The sequence below is a fragment of the Chenopodium quinoa genome, unplaced genomic scaffold (genome assembly GCF_001683475.1).
Source record: "Chenopodium quinoa cultivar QQ74 unplaced genomic scaffold, ASM168347v1, whole genome shotgun sequence".
Taxonomy (NCBI): Eukaryota; Viridiplantae; Streptophyta; class Magnoliopsida; order Caryophyllales; family Amaranthaceae; genus Chenopodium; species Chenopodium quinoa.
Genome location: NW_018743850.1, coordinates 3,938,687 through 3,961,306, shown reverse-complemented (window position 1 = coordinate 3,961,306; position 22,620 = coordinate 3,938,687). Strand labels below are relative to the sequence as shown.

Here is a 22,620-nt window from a genome sequence, read left to right as displayed (position 1 = left end):
TAAAAACATATTATAAAACAAAAAATTACTTTATATATCTATTAGTAACCCGTGCATTGCACGGGCCAAAAGACTACTTAAAAAAAAGAAAAAAAAAAAAAAACATACCTCCTCCATTTGCTTCTAGTTGCAATACTTGAAAAAATTATACTATTTAGGTTTTTCCTCTTGACCACCTATTGATTTATATTTGAGCACACTATAGTCATAATTATATGTTAATTAATGGCTTTTTACAATGTCAAAGTTTTTATATTTTTACTTGTTTATAAATGTAAAAGTTAAAATTATACAGTGATAAGTATGAAAGTCAATTTCCTAAAAAAAAAAAAAGGTATGAAAGTCAAAATGGTGCAAGATTTGCAACTAAAGAGAATGAACTCAATGAAGGAAGCATATTTAACAAAGCTTTTTTTTTAAAAAAAAATCGATTAATACCATACAATATCTCACATTAACACAGATACACTCTATTTACAACAAATAAAAAATAAATTCTCTTTGGATCACCATTCTTTATTCACTCTTCTTGACAGATTCCTACCACCCTTAATTATTGGCAATGAAGCTGCCAAAAATAGGTGATACTTGCAACTTAAAATATTCATAGACACACGTCACACAAATCAAATCAATACAAGTATAATATAAGGTTACAAATAAACTAATAAAAAGCTGAAAGTAGATAAAATAAAAGATTCAAAGTTAAATAATGCACCCCTTTCAACAGCTGAACTTCCTAGAAGGATCAGAGTACCATATCACGGATTCACGGATACAAAGCTCAAGAAAAAGAGGAAAGCAACACATGTCCAATCAGATTAGGTTAATTATTTTTGGCACAATCATGAAAGTTTTCCAAATACCATGTCACTTTCCTAGGTTAAAATAGAAATAAAGGAGACCAAAAAGATATTATGTCATCTATCAACTAAAAACAGTGTGCAAATCTACATATAATAGAGTTTGTAAATTGCCTATATATAAAACTCTTGTATGAGCTGAACTATTTGCTCATCAGTCATCAAATCAGCCCGAACTTTGTTACTGTGTTACGATCCTAGAGGATGAGGCCACAGGAGGGTGGCTCTTGACTGCGGATTTAATGATCCATTACAAGGTATGGGACTTGAGTCTCACATCAGTCATATGGGGGACTAATGTGAGATTTATATAGGACAATGGGCTCTCCTCCTCTTGAGCTAGCTTTTGGGGATGGCTCTCCCATTATCCTGTATCATACTGATTATGCAATATAATATGGGTCTGAGGGCCGACTGAATATTTGGTCGAAAAAATTATTGAGGAATTTACTCTGTAATACAAAGCCTAGCCCTCAAAGAGAAGACATTTATTTGTTTTGGGAGGAAATATAAGTAAATTACTAAATAACTTGAGGTGCTAAACAACATGGTTATAGCTCAAAACATGAGGTGATAACTGATAAATGATATGGATTGATTCGGCTCATATAAAGAGATTGTGATGGTTTAAACAGGATAAGCTCAATACTAGCAGAAGCAACCCTATTGCTGTTTTCGCTGTGGCTCACAAGTCACACCAAGTCACCAGCTCCAAGCAGGAAAGCATTCGGCCACCCTCATTTGACTAAGCATTTTTGTATTCCTAAATCCCAATAGTAGAAGAATCTGATCTACAAGAGTCAAGTCCGATAACAGGATGTGTTGAAACTTGAAAATAATATCACAAGGCGTGTTTAATCTGTGTGACCCCTGCTCCATAATAGAATTTGTTTTCATGATACATACAAATTCATAGGAACTATACAAGAAAAAATGGTTGTAGATTGTATCCATGATTTGTAGAGTGATTGAACTACCATTTCAGATTTAGTACACACTACAACTTACAAGTTATTACATAGCAGCCTCACAGCAGCTGTACATAGATATTACAGTGCATTCATCAGCCATCTCGGCAATGCCAATGATGCCTTCATCCCAAGCCTACTCAAGAACAAGGCATATAGGATGTGCAGAAGAAACACGAAGAAGCAACAATTTAGCAAGAGCTGCCAGAAAAAGAGCGTGTAAGCTTGATGGCTACATCATACAAAATTAAGAATTGAATTTTTTTCTCTTTTTATTTGATACTTAAATGGATCCAGTAGTCTTACCAGAGTACCAAATATAGCATATATAGTATTCATTGATGGAACTGTATTGAATCCTAATGAGTTAAGTATCAAGGTGAGGGTAGCATGTACATTTACTGTGATCTGCAACAAAGGATAACGGTGTTAAAGTGCACTCTTGTCTCTGACCACAAGAAAGAGTTCTATGGGAAGGAATCACCTAATTACGTACCAAAGCAAGTATGTTTTCCCTTATCAAGAATGAGGTTGTAACAACATAACCCAAGGCTCCTATTGCTCGCACCTGCATCTCAAACAATAAAAAAAGGTTTTCCTTTTTTTTGAACAACTGAAAGTAAAGCTTAACAAATTCTGAAACAAAACTTATGCAAAGGTGGGAAAGAGCCATACCAATGTGCACAAGAAGATAGAAAGCCTCCATTTGACTTGTAGCCTAAGCAACCAAATACCGAAAATAAACGTAGAATAGAGTCAATACAAAGAAAAAAGAAAGGCAAACAGAAATGGGAATTTAGAAGACACAAAAGAATAGAATCAATAGACTAAAGCATAGTTACTTAATAATACGCTAGAATGAGATTGTGTAAAGCCATACAGGTTTGCAATTCTCTATCTAATTTGTTAAGTTAGGCAAAATTGTACTATTATGATATAATTCGCCTTTTTGGTTTGTGGTTTGTTGGGGGGGGGGGATTAGGTAACACTGGACTGAAAATACAGGTGTTTCAGCAGACATCGAAAAATAGATTAATACAGTCTCGCCTAAAGTGATCGCATACTTTTCGAAAGCAAGTGTAATATAATAGAAAAAATATATGCCGATAAAAGATGTCAAAAGTGAGAATCAAGCACCTAGGTAAAATGACAATACAGCATAAGTTCCTAGCAAGCATACTAAGCAAGAGTATTCTGATACCTTTTTTATTCCAAGCCAAAAATATTGAAGCAAATGTGCAAAACCAACAAAAAGAATGGCATCAGAAAATTGAAATGAACAATCTTATTTTACTACGGAGTACTTTAAGAAAAAGAGTCTTCATTTTGCCCTTTCCAGAGAAGCAGTGGGGTATTTTCAAAAGTCGGAGCATTATAGAAAGCTAATTCTTTTTGTCGTTTCCCTCAATTCAACTTACATTCCTGTATCTGTTCTTGCTTCCACCCTTGCATTTCTTACTAGGGAAGAACAGTCAGGGGAGCTACTTAGGTTGTCTGCCCAGATACAGTTTTAATCTTAGCGATGCTTATTGGCATGTGGATAACTGGATACATATATATATGAAAGGTCCAACAAAAACTTCATGAACTTTTATCAACCAGAAAGAACAATGGCGTTTCTCCCAGTCATAGACCAGAAATGTAGCAAAGTACAGGTGAAGGACAGATGATAAAGCAAGTGGTCAATAATCATGAGAGTGCAGAAGAAAATAAGATAAGGCCATATACCTCCACAAAGAGCCCATGGTGAATCCAAGTAATCCATGCATTAACTGCAATTAATGAAACCATAACTTTTTTGTATTAAGAAGCACAAGCCCATAAGCACAGTATCATGTATAATCTTTAAAATTTATGAAAAATGATCACAGTGGGTACTAAATTTGGGTCTTTAAGCTCCTCCAACAAAGTACACTTGCAGTCATGCCAAAACATGACTTGACGGTGTCAAGAAAGTTGGACTCCCCTCCTACAGCTAACACCTAACACTTTTTGCAGCAAAATTAACACATATTTTCTCCAAATCACTTGGATTTATGGTTTCCTTATTTTTATTTTGTGCGTTATTAATTTATTGTACTATCCTTTGATGAAATTTGTTGAGGGGTTTTATTTTGTTGAGAAATCTTGTTAACTGAGGTTTGTTTCATCTATGGATTGTAGAGCTGTCAAGCATCTCATACGAATTATCATCTTGGCGAAAATGATACTAATGAGCAAGAGCCAAAGGATGATGAATTTTCTGCACTTTAGAGTATAGAAATGACAAGTGATCAGATCGTGTAGTTAATGAATAAAACAGAGAAATTCCTTGTGTAAACAAGGAAACAGTGACCAAGCTTTTGAGAAGTATTACAAGCAATCAAGTTTCTTTCTTTCATTTCAAAAGGAGGAAAAGCCATATTCTGCATCTTACGATTCTTACCACAGCTTTGAACTTAAAATTAGCTATACATGTGCAATCATGCTCAATAATTTGTCAAAAGCTGTAGATCTTTGTTTTCAAGTGTTGGATATTGATTATTACAACATTAAAGCAATTATTTAAGTGATTCAGGTTTTCTTCACTTGGCAACCTTAGAGAAGGCACACATTGACATGTTTATTGTAGTGTTTGGAAGTTGAAAACAGTGGTAAGGGAGATACAAAATGTTGAGACTTGAGAGTTCTAAAAACAAATACAAGTCACAGAAGATTCAGAGGATGATGAAGGTGTAAAGATGAGGCGTGACTAGCACACCCTTATCAGGTAAGGTAAGAGTAGCTATGTTTTTTTTTTTTTTTTTTTTTTTTTTTTCTGCCAAGTCTGACAAGTATGGGAGTCTTTGATGAGCTATCAGCACATCCTCATCAAGGCAAAAGAATTAAAGGAAAACCATCTTGAAGAATTAATCATCATGGAGGATATAGTGGATATTTCCAGCAAGGGTGGAAGCAAGCAAGAAATAAAAATAAGTGAGGTGTGGGGGATGTAGGCTCAAGCAAATAGATGATAAAAGGGGGGATACACACGCAGACCACGCTTATATAACAGAATGAAAATGATAGCCTCAAAAATTAAATGGTACAGGAGGAGTCAAAATGTAGAAGTCCCCGACCATGTGTGTTGGTAAGGAAAGGGACAGTTTACAATGACTGCTTAATAAGTTATGAACCTCCCAATCTCAAGCTTGGTTTCAGCAAGTCATCAAAAAGGGATAAAAAAATAAGTTTGGATATATACACAAACTGTGAATTTTGCAGGGGTGTTCAAGGAAAGGGAAATTCTAAATTATTATACTAAATAAAGAAATGTGATGAGGAGGAAAATCAAGAATCACTTCTCGGATAGTAACATAGTTTACAGGAGTAGCAAGACTTGTTACCAAGCTCCATTAGCTTGTAAAAGTGACTAACTGTTTCACTTAATTTGCAGTAGTGTAACTAAACAATTAAAGGAGGAAATGAAGAGAAAAAGCTGATGGAAGAAGTATAACATAAAAACGCAAGTCCGCTTTTAAAAGCTGTAGCTAATCCAAAGGATTACCTATTACGGTATTACCCTTTGCATGTCACACTCTAGAATCTAGGTCATAACAATTGCAAATCCGCAGATGTGAATACAAGAAATTAAGCAGGTACAAGTACAGCACACATAAGAAAGAATATTTGATTTTACCACATAGGTCAATGCTTTCACAGGCCCTGACAACACAAGTAATAGGACTGCTGTTGCAACCTGTAAGAGCAAAGAAACTAATTACAATTACAACTGAAAGATAGATCATCAACAGCAGAAAAAGTTACAATAATAAGGTGCAAATGAAATTGTACCATTGTTTTCCGCCCAGCAGCAATACCCCAACGCATGGAAGTGATTACTATTGGCAATGCGAAAAAGCATCCAAAATAATTCTGCACAAACCAACAGCAAATTAAGATTCTCTTGGATAGTTATATGAGAATATAGGTTTAGAGCATGCTGGAGCAATTGTTTCAAGCATTTTCCAAATGAGAAGAATCGTTTACAGACTAAAGTATTCTAAGTAAACGTTGACTACGGCACTTAAGTGAGAAGCACTCGAGTGGAAAGCACTAGAGTAGGAACTGAGAGGCCACAAAAAAGAAACCACTTGATGGGGATATGGCCTTTTCTGGCTGGGAGAAAAAGTGATATGTTAGAAGTTGAATATGATAGATGATATCATACAGAACTTAGTTCGACAAAGTACAATTTCCTCATGTCTACTCGATTATGGATGCATCCAGATACAGAATCACCAATTCAGCAATATATTACGCAGTCCTATTTTAATTGCCAGTGGCCCATTGTTTGTAATCCTCATTGGGTTATAGATCAATGACAGTTTAGTTCTCCAAGAATTCACTGAATATCTCTCCTCTCACATTTTTTCTTTACTATTTATGCCCCTGCCTCGCCAAAAGGCCAGCCAGTCCTCCTTTACTTCCCCTTCTCACAATCATCCTCCCTGTAGTAGTAATTTTGTATTACTGGCTTACTGCAATCTCAGCCTTTTTTTTTTTTTTTTCTCTTTCATACAACAATTCTTTGTTTGATTCAACTTATCTTGTCAAAAACTTGTCTTATTTTAACTTATTCTATTTGAAATTATCTTATCTATGTACTTCCTTTTTTCTATTAAGTTGCACCATTTCTCTAAAACGGAAATATCATAATAATTGCACTATTCATTTTATTAAGTATGGATTCATTCCTACTTGCCATAATTCATGTATTTTTCTTTTTCTACAATTTCCTTTGTATGCCCCTACTTTTTCTCCTAAATTATTGTGCCAAAAAGAAATGGAATGGCGCAACTAAATAAACAACGAAGAAATTATGAAATTGTTTGAAGACAACTTATTTTTTCTGAAAATAAGTCTAAATAGGTTAAAATTACTTGAACCAAATGGGTTAAATGGGGCCTTACTCTCCCTTCTCCAGGAAAAAGAAAAGCCCACCTCAGACTACCTCTCTTTACCTTCACATCCCTTCTCATTGTTATTCCTATCCCGCAATACCCCATTCTTTTCCACTATGTAACAAGTGCTTCCATATGTAATCTACAGAAACTCACGTGTAACATAATACTTAGTTAATTGTGAAGATCGAGTACAAGAATGAAGGAATTTTGGCAGATTTTGAGCTAAAATTAAGCAACATTTGGTAGTCCTTTTAAAACTCAATCATTGAAAGATTTTCACAGGTGTCTATTTCAAGTTCTGAACACTATCCAAGTCTTGAGGACACTTTTGACATAAATTGTAAATAATCTCCATTAAAATACAATCCGAAAACAACTTGATCCATGACATTAATATGCATTAATCAGTTGAAAACAACGTATAAGAAAAATCAGAGTCAAGACTCAAGATTAGATAATTCATTCATTCATCTCAAAGGTTCTATACAAACTACCACTTATAATGTCATGCTGTCTTTAATTGGTTCATCAGCTTTTAAATAAGGAGCTTATACATTAAGCTTTAGAGAAAAAGCTCATTGAGGACCAAAGCTAAGGGAAATCATATCAGAAGATACAAGAATGTCCTATCAAGAGTGACTTTGGAAATAGAGTACGTCAACTGAAAAATCCCAAAGAAAGTACATTGACAGAACGTATCCAACTTCTTTAGAGTTTACCAACAAATAGGTCAAACAATTATGAGCTCATTTTGACAGAACTAGTAATCAAGCACAGTCATGATGCAAAATTTACCAACAATGAGGAAAGCAACTTAGATATAATTTTGTTTCCATCAACATGTTTGTAACACTAAACTAAGGAATGCTCACAAAACGGGCCACAAGAAGTCCATCAGACTAAAGCCATGCAGGACTAAGTAACAACTTGTTCAGGTCATCAACATCGCCCATGGAAACTGTAAACAACCAATTCCGCATGCACTCATACCATAAACCCTCTGGACTACAAACGCTATCTCTTATCTCCATTATAACATGTGTTTGAACTTCTTTACAATCAATTATGATGCTTAAATCATGATGGATAATTGGGTGCAAGAGTTTACATGCAACATTGCAATGTATCATGTATGGAAGAAATACCCTAAAATATACAATAATCCTATTTACCGATGTCGTTTTACTGACAGCACTTTTTACAGATGATTGCATAAATTTGGACAACCAAATATATTTTCTATAATTTTCAATTTGAATTTTCTAAAAGAGAGGCAAGCCATGTAATAAAAAAAACTGAAGGCGCACTAAGGCAATTGGGTCCTGCTGTGCCTAGGTGCGCCTTGTACACGCTTTAGAAACATTTTTAAAAACTGACAAATGTGCTTTGTCTAGATAAAAATAATCGCTCTACCCCAATCGCCTAGCGCTTCAGTACCTAGGCACCCCTTAGGCACACTTCTTTATAGACTGGGAGCACGTGTGTTTCAGACCATGATATATCATAATACCATTACCCTAGTGCAAGTCAATTTTCTGAAAAATTTAGGTCTATTAAAAAAGGTTGGTATAGTAGGAGTGTCTGCTGTTGAACTAACTATTTACGGAGTTTTTTTTGGCACAAGTACACAATTAGCCATTGAAATAATAATGTAAATCAAAGAACCACTATCTAAATAGCATTTAAAACACTACCCCAAAAGCCAAACTCAACTTAAAACTAATTTGCCCAACACGACTACTGTTTTGAACTTTTGAGTCTTTTGATTTACTCCAAAGACATTGAACGAACACACCCATATTCTAAATGTTTAAGGGGAAGGGTCATTAGATTCAAAATGTTGGAAATGGAATGAAATGGAATAGAACCTCACACTGATTGTGAGATTTAAAGAACCCCAAACCTATTTGTACATGTTTGAATCAGTTTTAGAACTTTTTTGTTTTCTCTTGTTCCTAGTGTTTGGTTGATTCGTTCACTTTTAGCTTGATAAGGGTATTTTTTTGGTTGGAAATGAATTCAATTAAATCATTACTGTAACCAAGTGTTTGGTTAACAATTACAATTACCATTACCAGTAATGGTTTCCATCAATTTTGTTACCTCTCTAGAACCTAAGGTAACAATTAGCCTTACCCTCCTCAAACAAAATGAAAGAGTTAAGTTTAAGTGATTCATTTCCAAGGTTAAATCAGACAAATGAAAAGATAAGAGTTAGATGACTCCCCCCCCCCACCCCAACCCTCTTATTTGTTTCCTTTCCATTATGTTCCAATGTTCGTACCAAACAATCCCTCAGAATGGAATCCGTATATGGTTACAGCCATTACAGGAGTACAATATAACGATAAATGTTAAAATTGAGCAAACATTTTTCCTGGGAACACAGTCTAATTCATGCTTCCAATAAAGTGATAAAATAACTTCATAGTAAACCAATGAAATTGATAAGACAGAGAATAATAAAGTGAGCAAACACTCTTATGACCAACAACCGATCTCGACGACAATAATCACAACATCAATCCACAAGTGAATTAGATAGTCACTGCAATTCAGCTCTGTGAATCAATATAATCATTCCCAGAATCATATAATTATACAATCAAAATAAATAAATACATATGCATAGCACTTGCATTTCTGGAAGAGCTATGAGTAAATTCAAACTGAACTGATATCAAACCCTTACAAATTTCCAATTACATTATTGATTACACCACAAAAATAACTTGGAATTAACACAAATTGAAGTAAACCCAGAACACAATTACACAAATATGCACAGCAAACCAATCTCTAAATTCAGGAACAATAATTATTGCAATAAACAATCTTAACATAATTGTAAAACCCAATTCAAAAAAACCCTAACCTCAATAGCAAGAGAATTACTGAGAAAATAAGTCAATCCAGCAACAGCAGCAAACATGGCACACTCAACTAATCTCAGCGTTTTCTGATAAACTGGACTATCAGAGGCCAAATCTTCAAGACACCCAGAATCATCTTCATCATTCAAGCTTTCTTGCTGTTCTTGTTCATTGCCCCAGAAAGAAGGAACAATGTCTTCAACCTTGAAAGCTGCTTGGGGTTTGAAGGAGGAAGACGAGAGAGAAAATGAAGCTGAAAAAGCATTGTAATGGCGGAAGAAATTGATGGGTTTGGGATTGAAAGAGGGGGAATGAGAGTGAAGAAGGAAGGGAGGTGGTGAGTAGAGAGGAGAGTGATAATGGTGGAGTTTCAATATTTTGTTCATTTTTTAAAATTTGTTGAAATTCTTCCATTATCACAACAAAGTAATGCTTGGTTCCGGTTGAGGGAGGAGGGATTCGGCCCGTTAATATCGTCTTTCTTACGGGCCGAACCTTGTATGGAACAACCTGACCAGGTTAGCGGGCTAGATATTTTAAAAGCAAGTTCAACTGTTGTTATGCGTACATGAATTGTGAATTACGGAGTATAAACTTTCATTTTGTATTTTTGCAATTGCTTTGGGAAGATGTCAAAATAATATGTCCATTTAATTGCAATGCATTAGTTTGACACTTTGACCTAAATATATATAGTTAATATTGTCTACTTATATATATAAAAGAATTGATATTGTGAATTTATGCTACTAAATATTTAACAACATTTTATAAAATGACATTTTGTTTATAGTTCATTAATGAAATACAATAGTCGAAGTGAGTACACATAGTTTTTAAAAAAAAAGCAAATTGTATCAATTATTATGAAACGCGGGGGGGGGGGGGAGTAAGAGTAGAAAAGAGTAATTTATGCAATTGAACGTATTTTGAGGTATATTGTCGTATTTCAATATTTTGTTTGCATGTTGGAAAACAAATACAGCCAACAAAAGTACACATTTTGCAAATTACAACTTTTTAATTATATTTTGCAAAATTCAACCTAAAAGTACACTCAACCTTTAAAACTACAGCCAAGAACCAGATTCTAGTCATTTTACCGGTAATGTAAATATTGAATGAATAAGGATGTTATTCTACACTGTAATTTCTTAAAACCATAAAGTTTTAAATGTTATTTTGCAATAAAGTGAAATAAATACAAGTAATACAATTTGGTTAAGATAGTAAGATTAGACTTTCCATTTCGTTCTTATTGATCTCATGTAACACCCTAAAGATTTCCTTATTTTGAAAACCCTGTTTTGCCCTTTAGTAAATTTGAAATAAGGAAATAACTAATACATTACCGCCACCGTGATAACGACTAAGACATTTTTTTAAAGACACACATTGGAAGACTTTTCAAAACAATTCAAAACAAATTCAAAATCGAACAAAACCATTCAAAACAAAATCAAAATCCAACAAAAGAAACTCAAGGTCAAACCAAGTTAAACAAAATCCAAAATAATTCAAACCAAGTAAAGCAAAGTTAAACCTACAAATTGGAACCATTGTAGGCCCTTTAAACCATATCAAATCTTAGAAAACGATAATGTTAGTACCAACATTAAAAAGAAATATTTATAAGCCATACAATTTACATAAACGAGTAGTTAAGAGAAATTTGATTCTCTCTTTGCTCAATCCTCAATATATATATGTTGCATCACCTGAAATGCTTCGCTTTATGTTGTCGCTACTACACATCATAAGTGGGTCATCGTATGGCCAAGATAAAGACATGACCATACATACACAGTACGAAATCAACAAATATGAGTACATAAACGTTAAGGAGATCACACTAACAGGATACATCCTAGCAAGTAGCTATATATAAACTTACCAGAAAACTTGTAATTTAACATACAAATCACAATTCACAACTAAACTAAGTTATTTATTAATATTGGATTACACATCGAATAGGTTTCCCACTCAAATTTTCCCATAAAAGGGGACTAACATGGGAGCTAATCGTGCTAGTACCAAACTACCAATATAGGTCACTCATAGAGTGACGGATGTCCCTGCGCATGATAAAAGGAAAGTATAACGTCCTGTATCTCTATTAGAAGTTATGATCAAATATAACGTCACACAACTCCCCCCATAAGTTCATACTCAAGGTATATACGTTCCAAGAGATTTGGTCCATATCTTCTTTCGCTTTACGGGATTTACATTATAACAAAGGTGATGTCTCATACACAAATAATTCAATAATCAACCGAATATAATCATTCAAGCATTCAATAATTCCAACTTAATTCTTGAGTAATTAGTGATAAAAAATAATTTAATGTTGAACTATTTTTAAAGTAACCTCGGTGTATAAAATTAAAGTACTCTCGATCATGGTATCTAGTATGCTAATTTATCAGACCAAAAAAAATTCATATTAGAAATCACCTACAAAATAGAATACAAACATAATTAAAAAGACAGACTAGAATAAAGAATGATCGAGAAAGAGAAAAAAAAATGGCATGGGTACAATTGGGTACACTGGTGACCAAAGGAAAGGAAAATATATAACTAAAAATAGTAGAATATATACGAAAAAGGAAAATGGAAAATATAAGTACAAAAAGTTAAGGGTGGGCCGTGTGCAGTGGCGGAATCAGAAAATTTATTTTAGGGGAGCCAAGATCAATCACACATATTTTAACCTTGACATAATTATTTCTAATTTTTAATCCATTGGACAATAAATAACATGTTGATCCTACCCAAAAAAAAAATGAAGTGTTAGTAGAAAAAATAAATTCAACAACCATACTTTAATAAGAGCTATGTATTTTAAGCATATGTGAATATGTGAAATGTAAGAGAAAAAAAATTATTAAAATAACTTGCAGTAGGAAATTTATTAAGTAGACCTTTCCTTAATCCCACTAGCTTGCAAGACACAACATACAATAAAGAATTAAAGGATTGGAGTTAAAAAATACAAACAATAAATGACTTTACAAAATTAAAACAATCAATAAATGAGTGCAACAAGATTCGAACAACTAACTTGCATGCAAGTAGTGATCTAAACTAAAAATTTGACCAGCTGATCTAACTACCAAACATTGCTACACACTACATACAAATTTTTTTATATAAAATCAAGGGGGTGGCCATGGCCTACCCCAGCCCCCCTTGATTCCGCCCCTGGCCGTGTGTTTAACTGGGCTTCAAGGCCTATGGGTCGGACTTGATGTTCTAGTCCATGGTGTTAGAATCCAACTTCCTTTCGATGTATTGAATACATTTCTCTATTATTTCTCTCCTAGACTTTTTTATTTTTTTTATTTTTATAAGTTTTCTAGGTTTTAACTAGACGCAATTATTGTGCTACCGTCAATCAAGTGTTCACTAGAGATTTTTTGTAAAATCAAATTAAAACTCTTTAGAGGGTAAATAATTGAATGAAATCCAAAGGTTTTCTACTCGATGTTGTTTTGCTTTTATGTTTGTGTTGTGGATAAACCTTTATAGATATTATATCTTACTTGTATATTAGCACCCCAAACTCAATTGATGCTACAAGAACTCATGATTCAGTCCCATTGTGAACATTTTAACTTGATCACCCTTTATAAGCCCCAGTCAACCACACTCCGTGGCCAATAAACGTGAGCATCCTTTGAGATATTATTCTTGTTTGCTTGTGTTGCTTTGTGCTCACAAGTATCGTTTTTTCACAAGGCTTGCATCTTTGTCGCCAAAAGGCAAGAGCGCGCCATACGATCAAATGTCAAAACACTTAGACCGTGATACACGGGCTAAGCTCAAGTGGGCTTAAAAACGAGCATAGGGCCTGGCCCGACTCATATCACAAAAACTAGGTCCAGACCCAATATACAGTCCAAAACTAACAGTACGAGACTGGCTGGTTTTAAAGTGTAGCGGGCTAGGTTGGACGGCCGACGAGTCCAACCCACAACCATCTTTAGTGTCGATCAAGTTAGGACACTGAATTTGAAACGAAAGACGTATGGGGATGTAAGTAATTCTATCTCTCACTTATACTGTTATACATTAATCAATGAGGCAATGACAATGGCGATGATAAAGTAAAAAGGATGATGTTCCTCAGGGCCGTCTCGGAGAATTTGGGGGCCCTATTCTAAAATATAATTTGGGGCCCTATATAGGACCCCAAACTATATATTTAAAAATTTATAATAATTTTTTTAAAAAATTAGGATACAATTGAAGATTTTAGTAAACAAATGCTATTACAGCAAGATAAGCAAATAATATGAACTTGTAAATAATGGCAAAAAAAAATTGATTTAAATAAAATAAAAGACAAATCCATACTCAAAGTGCCATCATTAATCATTTCATAATTCAACCTTTAAAAACAATAAAGTAAAAATATTAAAAAAAAAATTAATCAAACTATCTGTAGGTTGTAGCATTGTAATTTGTAAAAAAATTAATCAAACTTTGCAAAAAAACGAAAACAAAACATACATACTTAAGGCACTTCACTACTCGTAGTTCACTTCATATTGCAAATTTGCAGAGTAGTAGAGATGAAATCAATTATAAGTGTATTTTTAAAGGATTTATGTTTTCGTCAAGTGCAATTACTAGATATATAATGGATCAAATTATAGAGATAATTAAGTGCGTTCTTTTGGGTTGTCATTATATCATATCTAGAGGTACTAACGATCTTTAGGCTAGTAAAATAGGCCAAAGTCCAACTGAACGGATCCTATAAGGTCACACAAAAGGCCTAGATTGAGCATAAGAGGAAGAGACCCATGTTGGGCCTCATCCACTAGGTGGTCGGCCATATATTATAAATAGGTGCCTAGGGTTTCAAAAACATAGTTTACTGTTAATCAAACCCGAGTTAGCAAACACGAAACCCAACCCCTCAAACTCTCTCTCTCTCTCTCTCCCCTCCATGCGTTGGTGTGTGTGCGGTGGTGGTGGTGGATCGTGGTGGTGGCCGGTTGTACATAAAGGTGGTGATCGCAGTGTTTCCCCTTCACTCGACCAATCTAGTATTGGTGGACGGCTCATTCAAATCCTGTGGACTAAGTAGAGGAGCAACGCCTGAGGCTCTATTCTCTTCCTAATTGTCAATCAACTTGCTACGTGGAGATCACGCTGCAAAGATATAATTATGTGATTATTGTGTGTTATGCATGCGATCTTGTTTTAGGTGCGTATGAATATGATTCATGAAATTCCGCTTAGAGTACCTAAATCCCTACAGTTTTGTTGAAGTTTACCCCAAATTCCCAATATGTAATTGAATAATGTGTTTTTTTTTATTTATTTTTTATTTTTATATACGTGTTAGGAATTCCGTAATCTAATTGACAGTCTTGTATGGAAAAGAGGGGAAGTATCAGCAGATTTTGTGTGTGCCTGGCCACACGGTGTGGCCAGCTAACATATAAGTAACCCCTCACTGACCTAGTAACCCCTAACCGAGTAACCCTTGACCAACCTAGTAACCCTAGACCAAGTAACCCCTTTGACCTAGTAACCACTAATCAACCTAGTAACCCCTGACCGACCTATTAATCCCTATACAACCTAGTAACCCCTGATCTAGTAACCGCTAACCTAACCACCAATTCCACCGCTAAAGTAGCCACCAAACCACCAATTCCAACCACCACAACAATCAACCATCTCCCCACGACTAGTTGCACGCCTCTAGCCACCATCACGAACAGTCGCCTGCCTCCAGCCACCAACACGACCAGTTCAGCCACCGCAATTCACCAACCGCCACCAAGCACACCGCAATTCACCAATCGCCACCAAGCACATCGCAATTCACCAACCATCGCAATTTTCTATGGCTTTTGTAGTTTGAATTCCGTGAGGGTTTTGGGTGGATTTTTGCTCGAAAATAGGGGTTTTGGCTCAGATTTGCTCGAATATAGGGGGTTTTGCCTCACAATTGCTCGGGGTTTCGATTAGTGGTCGAATTTGTAGGTTTAGGGGTCGAATTTCTCGAGGTTTTGCTGTTGAATTCGCTAATGTTTTGGAGCAAATGGTGATGCATGGGATAACTAGAGAAGAAGAAAAGAGGAGAGAGAGAAGACTTGTGGTGTAGAATTAAAAAAAAAAAAATTGTGGCCGGTGTGGCCAGCCACATATGAAAGTTTGTGATATAAATATTAAATAATGACAGTATAATTGAGATTTGAGAATCTGTAGAATTTAATAAGCGTGATTTTAGGAAATGATGGAAGAGAGAATGTAAAGAAAACTGATTTATAGGCCATAAAAAACGGGCTTACAACATTGTTGGGCCCTTTAATTTTTTGGGGCCCTGAGCACTAGCACACTTTGCACACTTTCACCTACGAGCCTGATGTTTCTTTATTGTTAACTTCGGTTACCATATATTGTAACGGTGAAGGTTGGAGTTGACTCTATGTTACTCAACAAAATTACCAGGCGCCTTTTTTTTTCAATAATATGATTAATAATGTTGTAAAATAAAGGGAATAGGAGAGTAACTGGGGAGAGAGCAAATCAATCTATATTATTCCATAGAGTGAAGGATATATATAAATATAATATAATTAGGATTTGCTTAGATAACAATAAACCCTAGATCTAGAATATTTTGGATTGAGAAAAGGAGGATGATGGATATCCACACAATATGTCATAACACTCCTCCTTGGATGTCCATTATCGAAGAGTGTGCCTCGTTAAAATCTTATTAGAAAAAACCCTGTGGGATAAAAACCTAATGAAGGAAAAAGAGTATAACATTTTTCGTCATACACTCGAGATGCTGCCTCATTAAAAACCTTACCAGGAAAACCCAATGGGGACAAAACCATGGTCAAGGGAAAAAGAGTGCAGTGCGTATTTTCTCCCCCTAATGAATACATAACCTGAGATCTTCTAGTGTCGCAACAATGAATCCAATATGGTTAGATATTTTCTCATATGTAGTAAAATATCATTCGTTGATCTTCAATCCTCCTAAACTGAAATTGCATCTTCAAGTCTTCACGTGAACATGTGAAGTGTCTTCATTTCACCATACATGTGTTTATCTCTAATATCATTATTTCAAATCCCCTGTTTAATAGTTGATTTAAAAGTTAAACTTATGCAGTTATGACTTCTTCTGGAGGTCGTGAATAATAGAAATTGATGATCATTATTTGATCAAACATTCATTAATAATAATTTGATGACGAAACTTGATATTATTAATGTCGTTCTTCAATCTTATATGAATTATAATATAACACATGTAATTATATACGCTAATAATGGTTCTTCTGGACCATAAGAAAACATTCTCACGCATAAATATTCCATTGATATTCTTTAGACGTTTCATAATTGACACGATAACTCTCTTGCAAATACAAATAGTAAATCTCACTTACTTTCATATGCTCAAAGTTCAAGTTGAGATGTCAATGATGTAGTCACATAGACTTTTCAAGAGTTTGATAATAATTGCAATATTCAAGATATAAACTTTGTAGGGCTGGATATTAAATACGTCGTTTATAAGTTCTTCGGGAACTCTTCTTACATGATTCATAACATGCAATTAAATCGGCGTCATCAATAATTTCATCACACTTATAAGCCCATTGAAATATAAATATCTCTTTTTAATTTTCCATCAAGTTGTAAATATGCGTTACTATATTTTGAATGAACATTCATATACACCACAATTATTGTATAGAAACTAATGCATTTAATAACTTCTTACATATGAAATGAATAATCTATTAACCTATGACTCATACATGCATATGAACATACATATGACTCAAAATAATGCAAGACACTGTACAGTGTGGATTTAAAAATCCGTATTTCATTGGACTTCTGGTCCATGATAAACTTTTATTTATTGTCATTATGTCGACATTAAAAGGACATATATATTTCAGATCCCTTATTTACTAGTTCATTCTATCATGAATATGCATATTATTTATCGGTTCCACTGTATACCGGTATTATAAAATTCAGTAAGATACAATTTCGCATGCTAATTTATTATGATATCTGAATACATCTCCAATTGGTACCATTATAACCTTTTTTATATCGTAGGCCATCTATTATAATTCTCAGATATCTATATATACCACTTCTATTTGGAGTATCTCATACATTATGATATTAATATCAACTGCACTATCTTGCCATATATCACATATATTGAAACCGATCTTACAATCTACACTTCAAGTGTAGTGATTCAACGTAAATAGGCAAGATCCATCTCAATGTATGCACATTCTCACTATGACCAAAATATATCTCTCTATGCCTTTGAATGGGTCATAACGGTGTACAAATAAAATAATAGATGTGCAACCTATCTTGATACAAAAGTTGGCATGTAACTTTCCAAAGTATCATTATAGGGATCAACTAATTATAATTTTGCAATTTTGCCAACTTATTCCAATTCTTCCCCCCTCCCTAAGTTGGTAAAATATCTTAAATATTGGGGCAATTCTTCACCAACTTAAAATATAATGTCAAGTTCAACAAATTTTATTTCACAGGATAATCATATTCAACAAATTTTCACCTCTTCTGGAGAATAATGTAATTTCTATCTCTTATGGGGATCAATCTTAAAAAGGAGTCATGATTTGTGCAGTTGTCTATTTTCTTATTCTATTTCATATGTGTTGACATAAAATAATAGCCCTAATCAAGAGATTAATTTGTTGTTAAATCACTTGTGTGAAAAGCCTCTATATGGTGATCTTCTAATTCTTCAAATACTTTAATAATGAATTTCTAGTTACTCAAAATCTCTACACATACAAGTTGTTTAGTGAACTTCTGGCCACTTATTACTTGTTCACATGCAAAATCATATAATCTCTTGAAATTTCTTCAAAATAAACTATTAAATCATGATCTAAATATAACTCAATCTCAACGTTATGTCTTGCCATTCAATTCATTTCATAATATCTAATGTGAGAGAGCGTCAACACATTATTTCTTTCATATCAAGTGAAAGTTCAAGTTTCCATGACGGGTAATTATCAAACCCAAATGGCCTAATTTAATTATCACATCCAATCACTTCTCTAAATTTGAACTCTGGTCAGTTTTTCAACACTAGTGATCACTTTATTAAACTTACTTTATGCATGGCCATGAATATAATGTGATATTAGAACACTAACATGTGTTTCTTTATACAATTGGCAAGACAATCGACTAATAATTGATTCAATAATAACTCGTACTCTGCTGGAGCATTAATTATAATCTTGATACATGTTAATCTTGTTGGATATTTCATACTCTTCTGGAGTCTTTTATATAATCATGGAACATATGAATTTTATTAATTAAAAGTGATTTATTTTAGAAAAATGTAATGGGATTTATCACTTCCTCAAATTTGTCATTGTCAGTAGTGACTCCTTTCCTTTTTGAAGATACTTAATTATCTTTAGTACTTATTGATGTATCACGCTTCAGGTGTGCTATAGGTTCATCAGCAATTGATGTTGTCCTTCTGGGACATTAATTTTAATTAGAGCATTTACAACTAATATATGATCAATGACATTTATTTATATCCATTTTCAGAATGGTATCATTACAAAATATTTAATTAACACGCGGCCACTTATAAATCGTTGATATTTAAGTTAATGTATGTACCAAACTGACCATCAATATATTTTATTATTTATGTGCAAGAATTATATAAAATAATGGAATAAATACAATCTCCCCCTAATCCTTGCATATGGGGCATGAAATAAATCCAAGAACCTTTAAATCTCTTCCACCTTTTAAGGCATAAATTCTTTTACCAATGCATGTATCAAGCATAACAAAATTACTATTATAAACTCGACTCGTAACTCTTGCCCAATTATATTAATCTCTTATAAGTATGGGCATAATAAATATATTTTGTAAGTAAGTTGTTCATAATGTCATGATTAATTTCTTGAACTCATAACACTATTTCTTGTTCAAATAAATATTCTTATGAATTTTTCCATGAATAATATAATCAAAAGTCATCATGCAAACATGCTCAGTTTTCTTTCAATCATGCAATTTCTCATTCACTTCTAGGAATGAGCTAGTGAGTCTTGTTTCGGGGTTTTCTGATGTCCTGCGGGAGAGTTACAATTCCGAGACTGGAACCGGACGCCTGTACCTGCAAAATAACGGAGACTCCTGAGAGCTCCGCCTCCAACGGTCAAGTTAGTACCTGATTAAGGAGTAATAAGTGCGGAAAATAAAGTAATAAGGTCTCTCTAGGTGAGAGTGTTTAATGTTGGTAATCTGCTTTGTTAGCGAGATCAGCCGGTTATTAGTGTGTTCCGTAATGTTTCAGTTCTGTTCCGTTCTTCAGGTGAGATTAATTGCTCGATCCCCTTTAATGAGGATTAATTAAGTATTTATAGTCTTGAGAAGCGTGCCACTCTCTAGGTTTAGGGTAAACCTAGGGCTGACCGGGCCTCTAAACAGGATTGGGCCTTGTTGGCCGGTTTTCCCATTTGGCATGGGTGGACACGTGGCGTGTCTCAATTGGTCCGTAGAGGACGTATCTGTGATTGACACATGGCAGGCTCCTATTGGCCTACGTGAAGGACACGTGGCGGAACCTGGTTGGTCCACTTGTCAGACGGTGATTGGTGGATAAAAATCCCCTAATCAAGTCTAGTTAGCTATCATTCACCAATTTGATCTCACACAGAGTTTGCTATTAAAAATATACAACCAAAAGAAAGATACATCAACTCCTTAATAACTTTATATACTCCCTCCGCCTACAATTATCTGCACCAAAGGACATATTTGCGGACTCCTAGAAAAAACTTTTAGTGGAGTTTAATTAAGTTTGGGTGAGTTTAATTAAGTGGGAAAAAGGAGGGAAAGAAGTGGTCCCTTATTTTTTTTGTTTTTGGGTGGGTTAAAGTAAGTGGGAAAAAGTTGGAAAATTGAGGGGCCCCTTTTATGAGTGGGAAAAAGGTGGAAAAGTGAGTGTAATTAAAAGATGTTAAACAAAGTTTAAAAATAAAAGTAAGGGTAAGGTGGTCTTTTTAATCTTTAAAATTTACTAAAAGAGCAAAGAAAAAAATTTGTTGCACATAATAGAGAGCACCCATTTATGGCAAATGTTGCAGATAATTGTGGGCGGAGGGAGTATATATTTTAACATGGTGGATAATCTAGTCAACATACTTTAGGAACTATATTAATTAGTCATTTCTGTTTTCGTAATATTCTTGAGGGCCTTTGACCCTTGCTTTCATAAATTTAGGTGACTTCAAATCCATTATATATACGAAAATTTCATGTTCAAATAACTTCATCATTCCAATAATCTAATTTTATGTAGACATAACTATCAAATACTATTGATATTGATCACATATCACACATCAAACACCATGACTATATATTTATAATACTATAAACTTAAATAATAATATGACCATGATACTAAGTTCAGTTTAATTTATGAAATAAAAAAGATCTAATGTTGTACAAGACTATGATTGAATATAAATGTGGCAATACAATTAAAGAAAAGCCACATAATGCCTGTGTGTGAAAGTAAAACACTATTATGAAGTTAGAAAATAAGCATGATCAAATACACAATAACAATAATTCGGATTTAGATGACAAAACATGTTATACCTATAAATTTAATTTTATAAACATAAAAACAATCATCAATAAGAATTTGACTTCCCGAGTTCCCGTGTTTAATAGCCATGCAAATATAAATATCAATATGTAAGATTCAATTCAAATAAATTCAATCACTTAATGCCACAAACACACAAGAAATCTAAGAACTAAAATAGCCAAATCAATTTGCCACACAACAACATCATAGAGAATCCAAACACATACTCTTAGCTTGTATGTAAAGCACTAAATTAAAATAGTACACGAAGCTTGATACCAACTAATCTAATATTAATGAGCCTCAAGATAATAAAAAAATTCCAATAAGAAGGTAATTGTATATAGTTGTATATAATAATACTTGCCTCAATGACAATGGTACCATCAACGAACAAGAACTCCTTTGTTCATCAATATCGATATAGGTATAAAACAAGTAATTGCCCATCATATCAAGAGTAGTGATAATCGTTGAAATAACCCAAACAAATTAAACAAGTCATATATATATATATATATATATATATATATATATATATATATATATATATATATATATATATATATATATATATATATATATATATATATATATACCAACGCAAACAAAATAAAATGTATATCATGATTATGAAGTAAGCCTTAAATCTCAAAGATATGTAAAATAAATAATAATTCCAAAAGTTAATAGGTCTAAGACACAATGCACTATACATAAAATTTTTTTTACCAAATCACTTAGATTATATATTCAAGAATAATTTTATTCTAATTGAAAATAATTTGTAGTGGTGCAATTAACGAGGAAAATCAAACAAGTACTTTACTCCATCAAAATAAGTATAATATTCCCGTCATAAATTATGAATGAAGTCATAACCAAAACCATCATTATTAGGGGATAACAGAGTGAAAAGAATTTGTCTTATAAGCACTATAGATAATACTCTGCAACATACTCCATATGTATAACAAGTCAAACAATACTAAATCGTAGTGTCATGGCAGAGTTGTTTCACTGACATGGGTAATACATTCGACAGTACTAATTCAACTTTGACATTGCAAAACAAAACAACAAATAAAATACTAAACTTTCGTAACATAATTAACATATACAGTATATACAATATAGATACGAAAAGAATAAGTAGAGGAAAAGTTTCCTAATACGGATCTCATTGTAGCTATTGAGGGTTCTCCACTCTAATATGTTCACTTTCTAGATTAGTCACATCTCACATACGCCACGAGGAGACCGCACCCCACTAAATTCCATTAA

At 33.7% G+C, this 22,620-nt stretch overlaps 1 protein-coding gene across 1 annotated transcript; it reads right to left on the bottom strand.

Moving 5' to 3' along the window:
- Nucleotides 1-1,685: 1,685 nt before the first annotated feature.
- On the bottom strand, nucleotides 1,686-10,080 carry LOC110686005. Its single transcript, XM_021862581.1, has 8 exons — nucleotides 9,632-10,080; nucleotides 5,645-5,725; nucleotides 5,490-5,549; nucleotides 3,560-3,603; nucleotides 2,507-2,549; nucleotides 2,328-2,399; nucleotides 2,138-2,239; nucleotides 1,686-2,032 (listed from the first exon to the last, which is right to left on the bottom strand). The coding sequence occupies exons 1-8, from the start codon at nucleotides 10,013-10,015 to the stop codon at nucleotides 1,913-1,915; spliced, it is 906 nt and encodes a 301-aa protein (XP_021718273.1). The 5' UTR covers nucleotides 10,016-10,080; the 3' UTR covers nucleotides 1,686-1,912.
- Nucleotides 10,081-22,620: the final 12,540 nt, after the last annotated feature.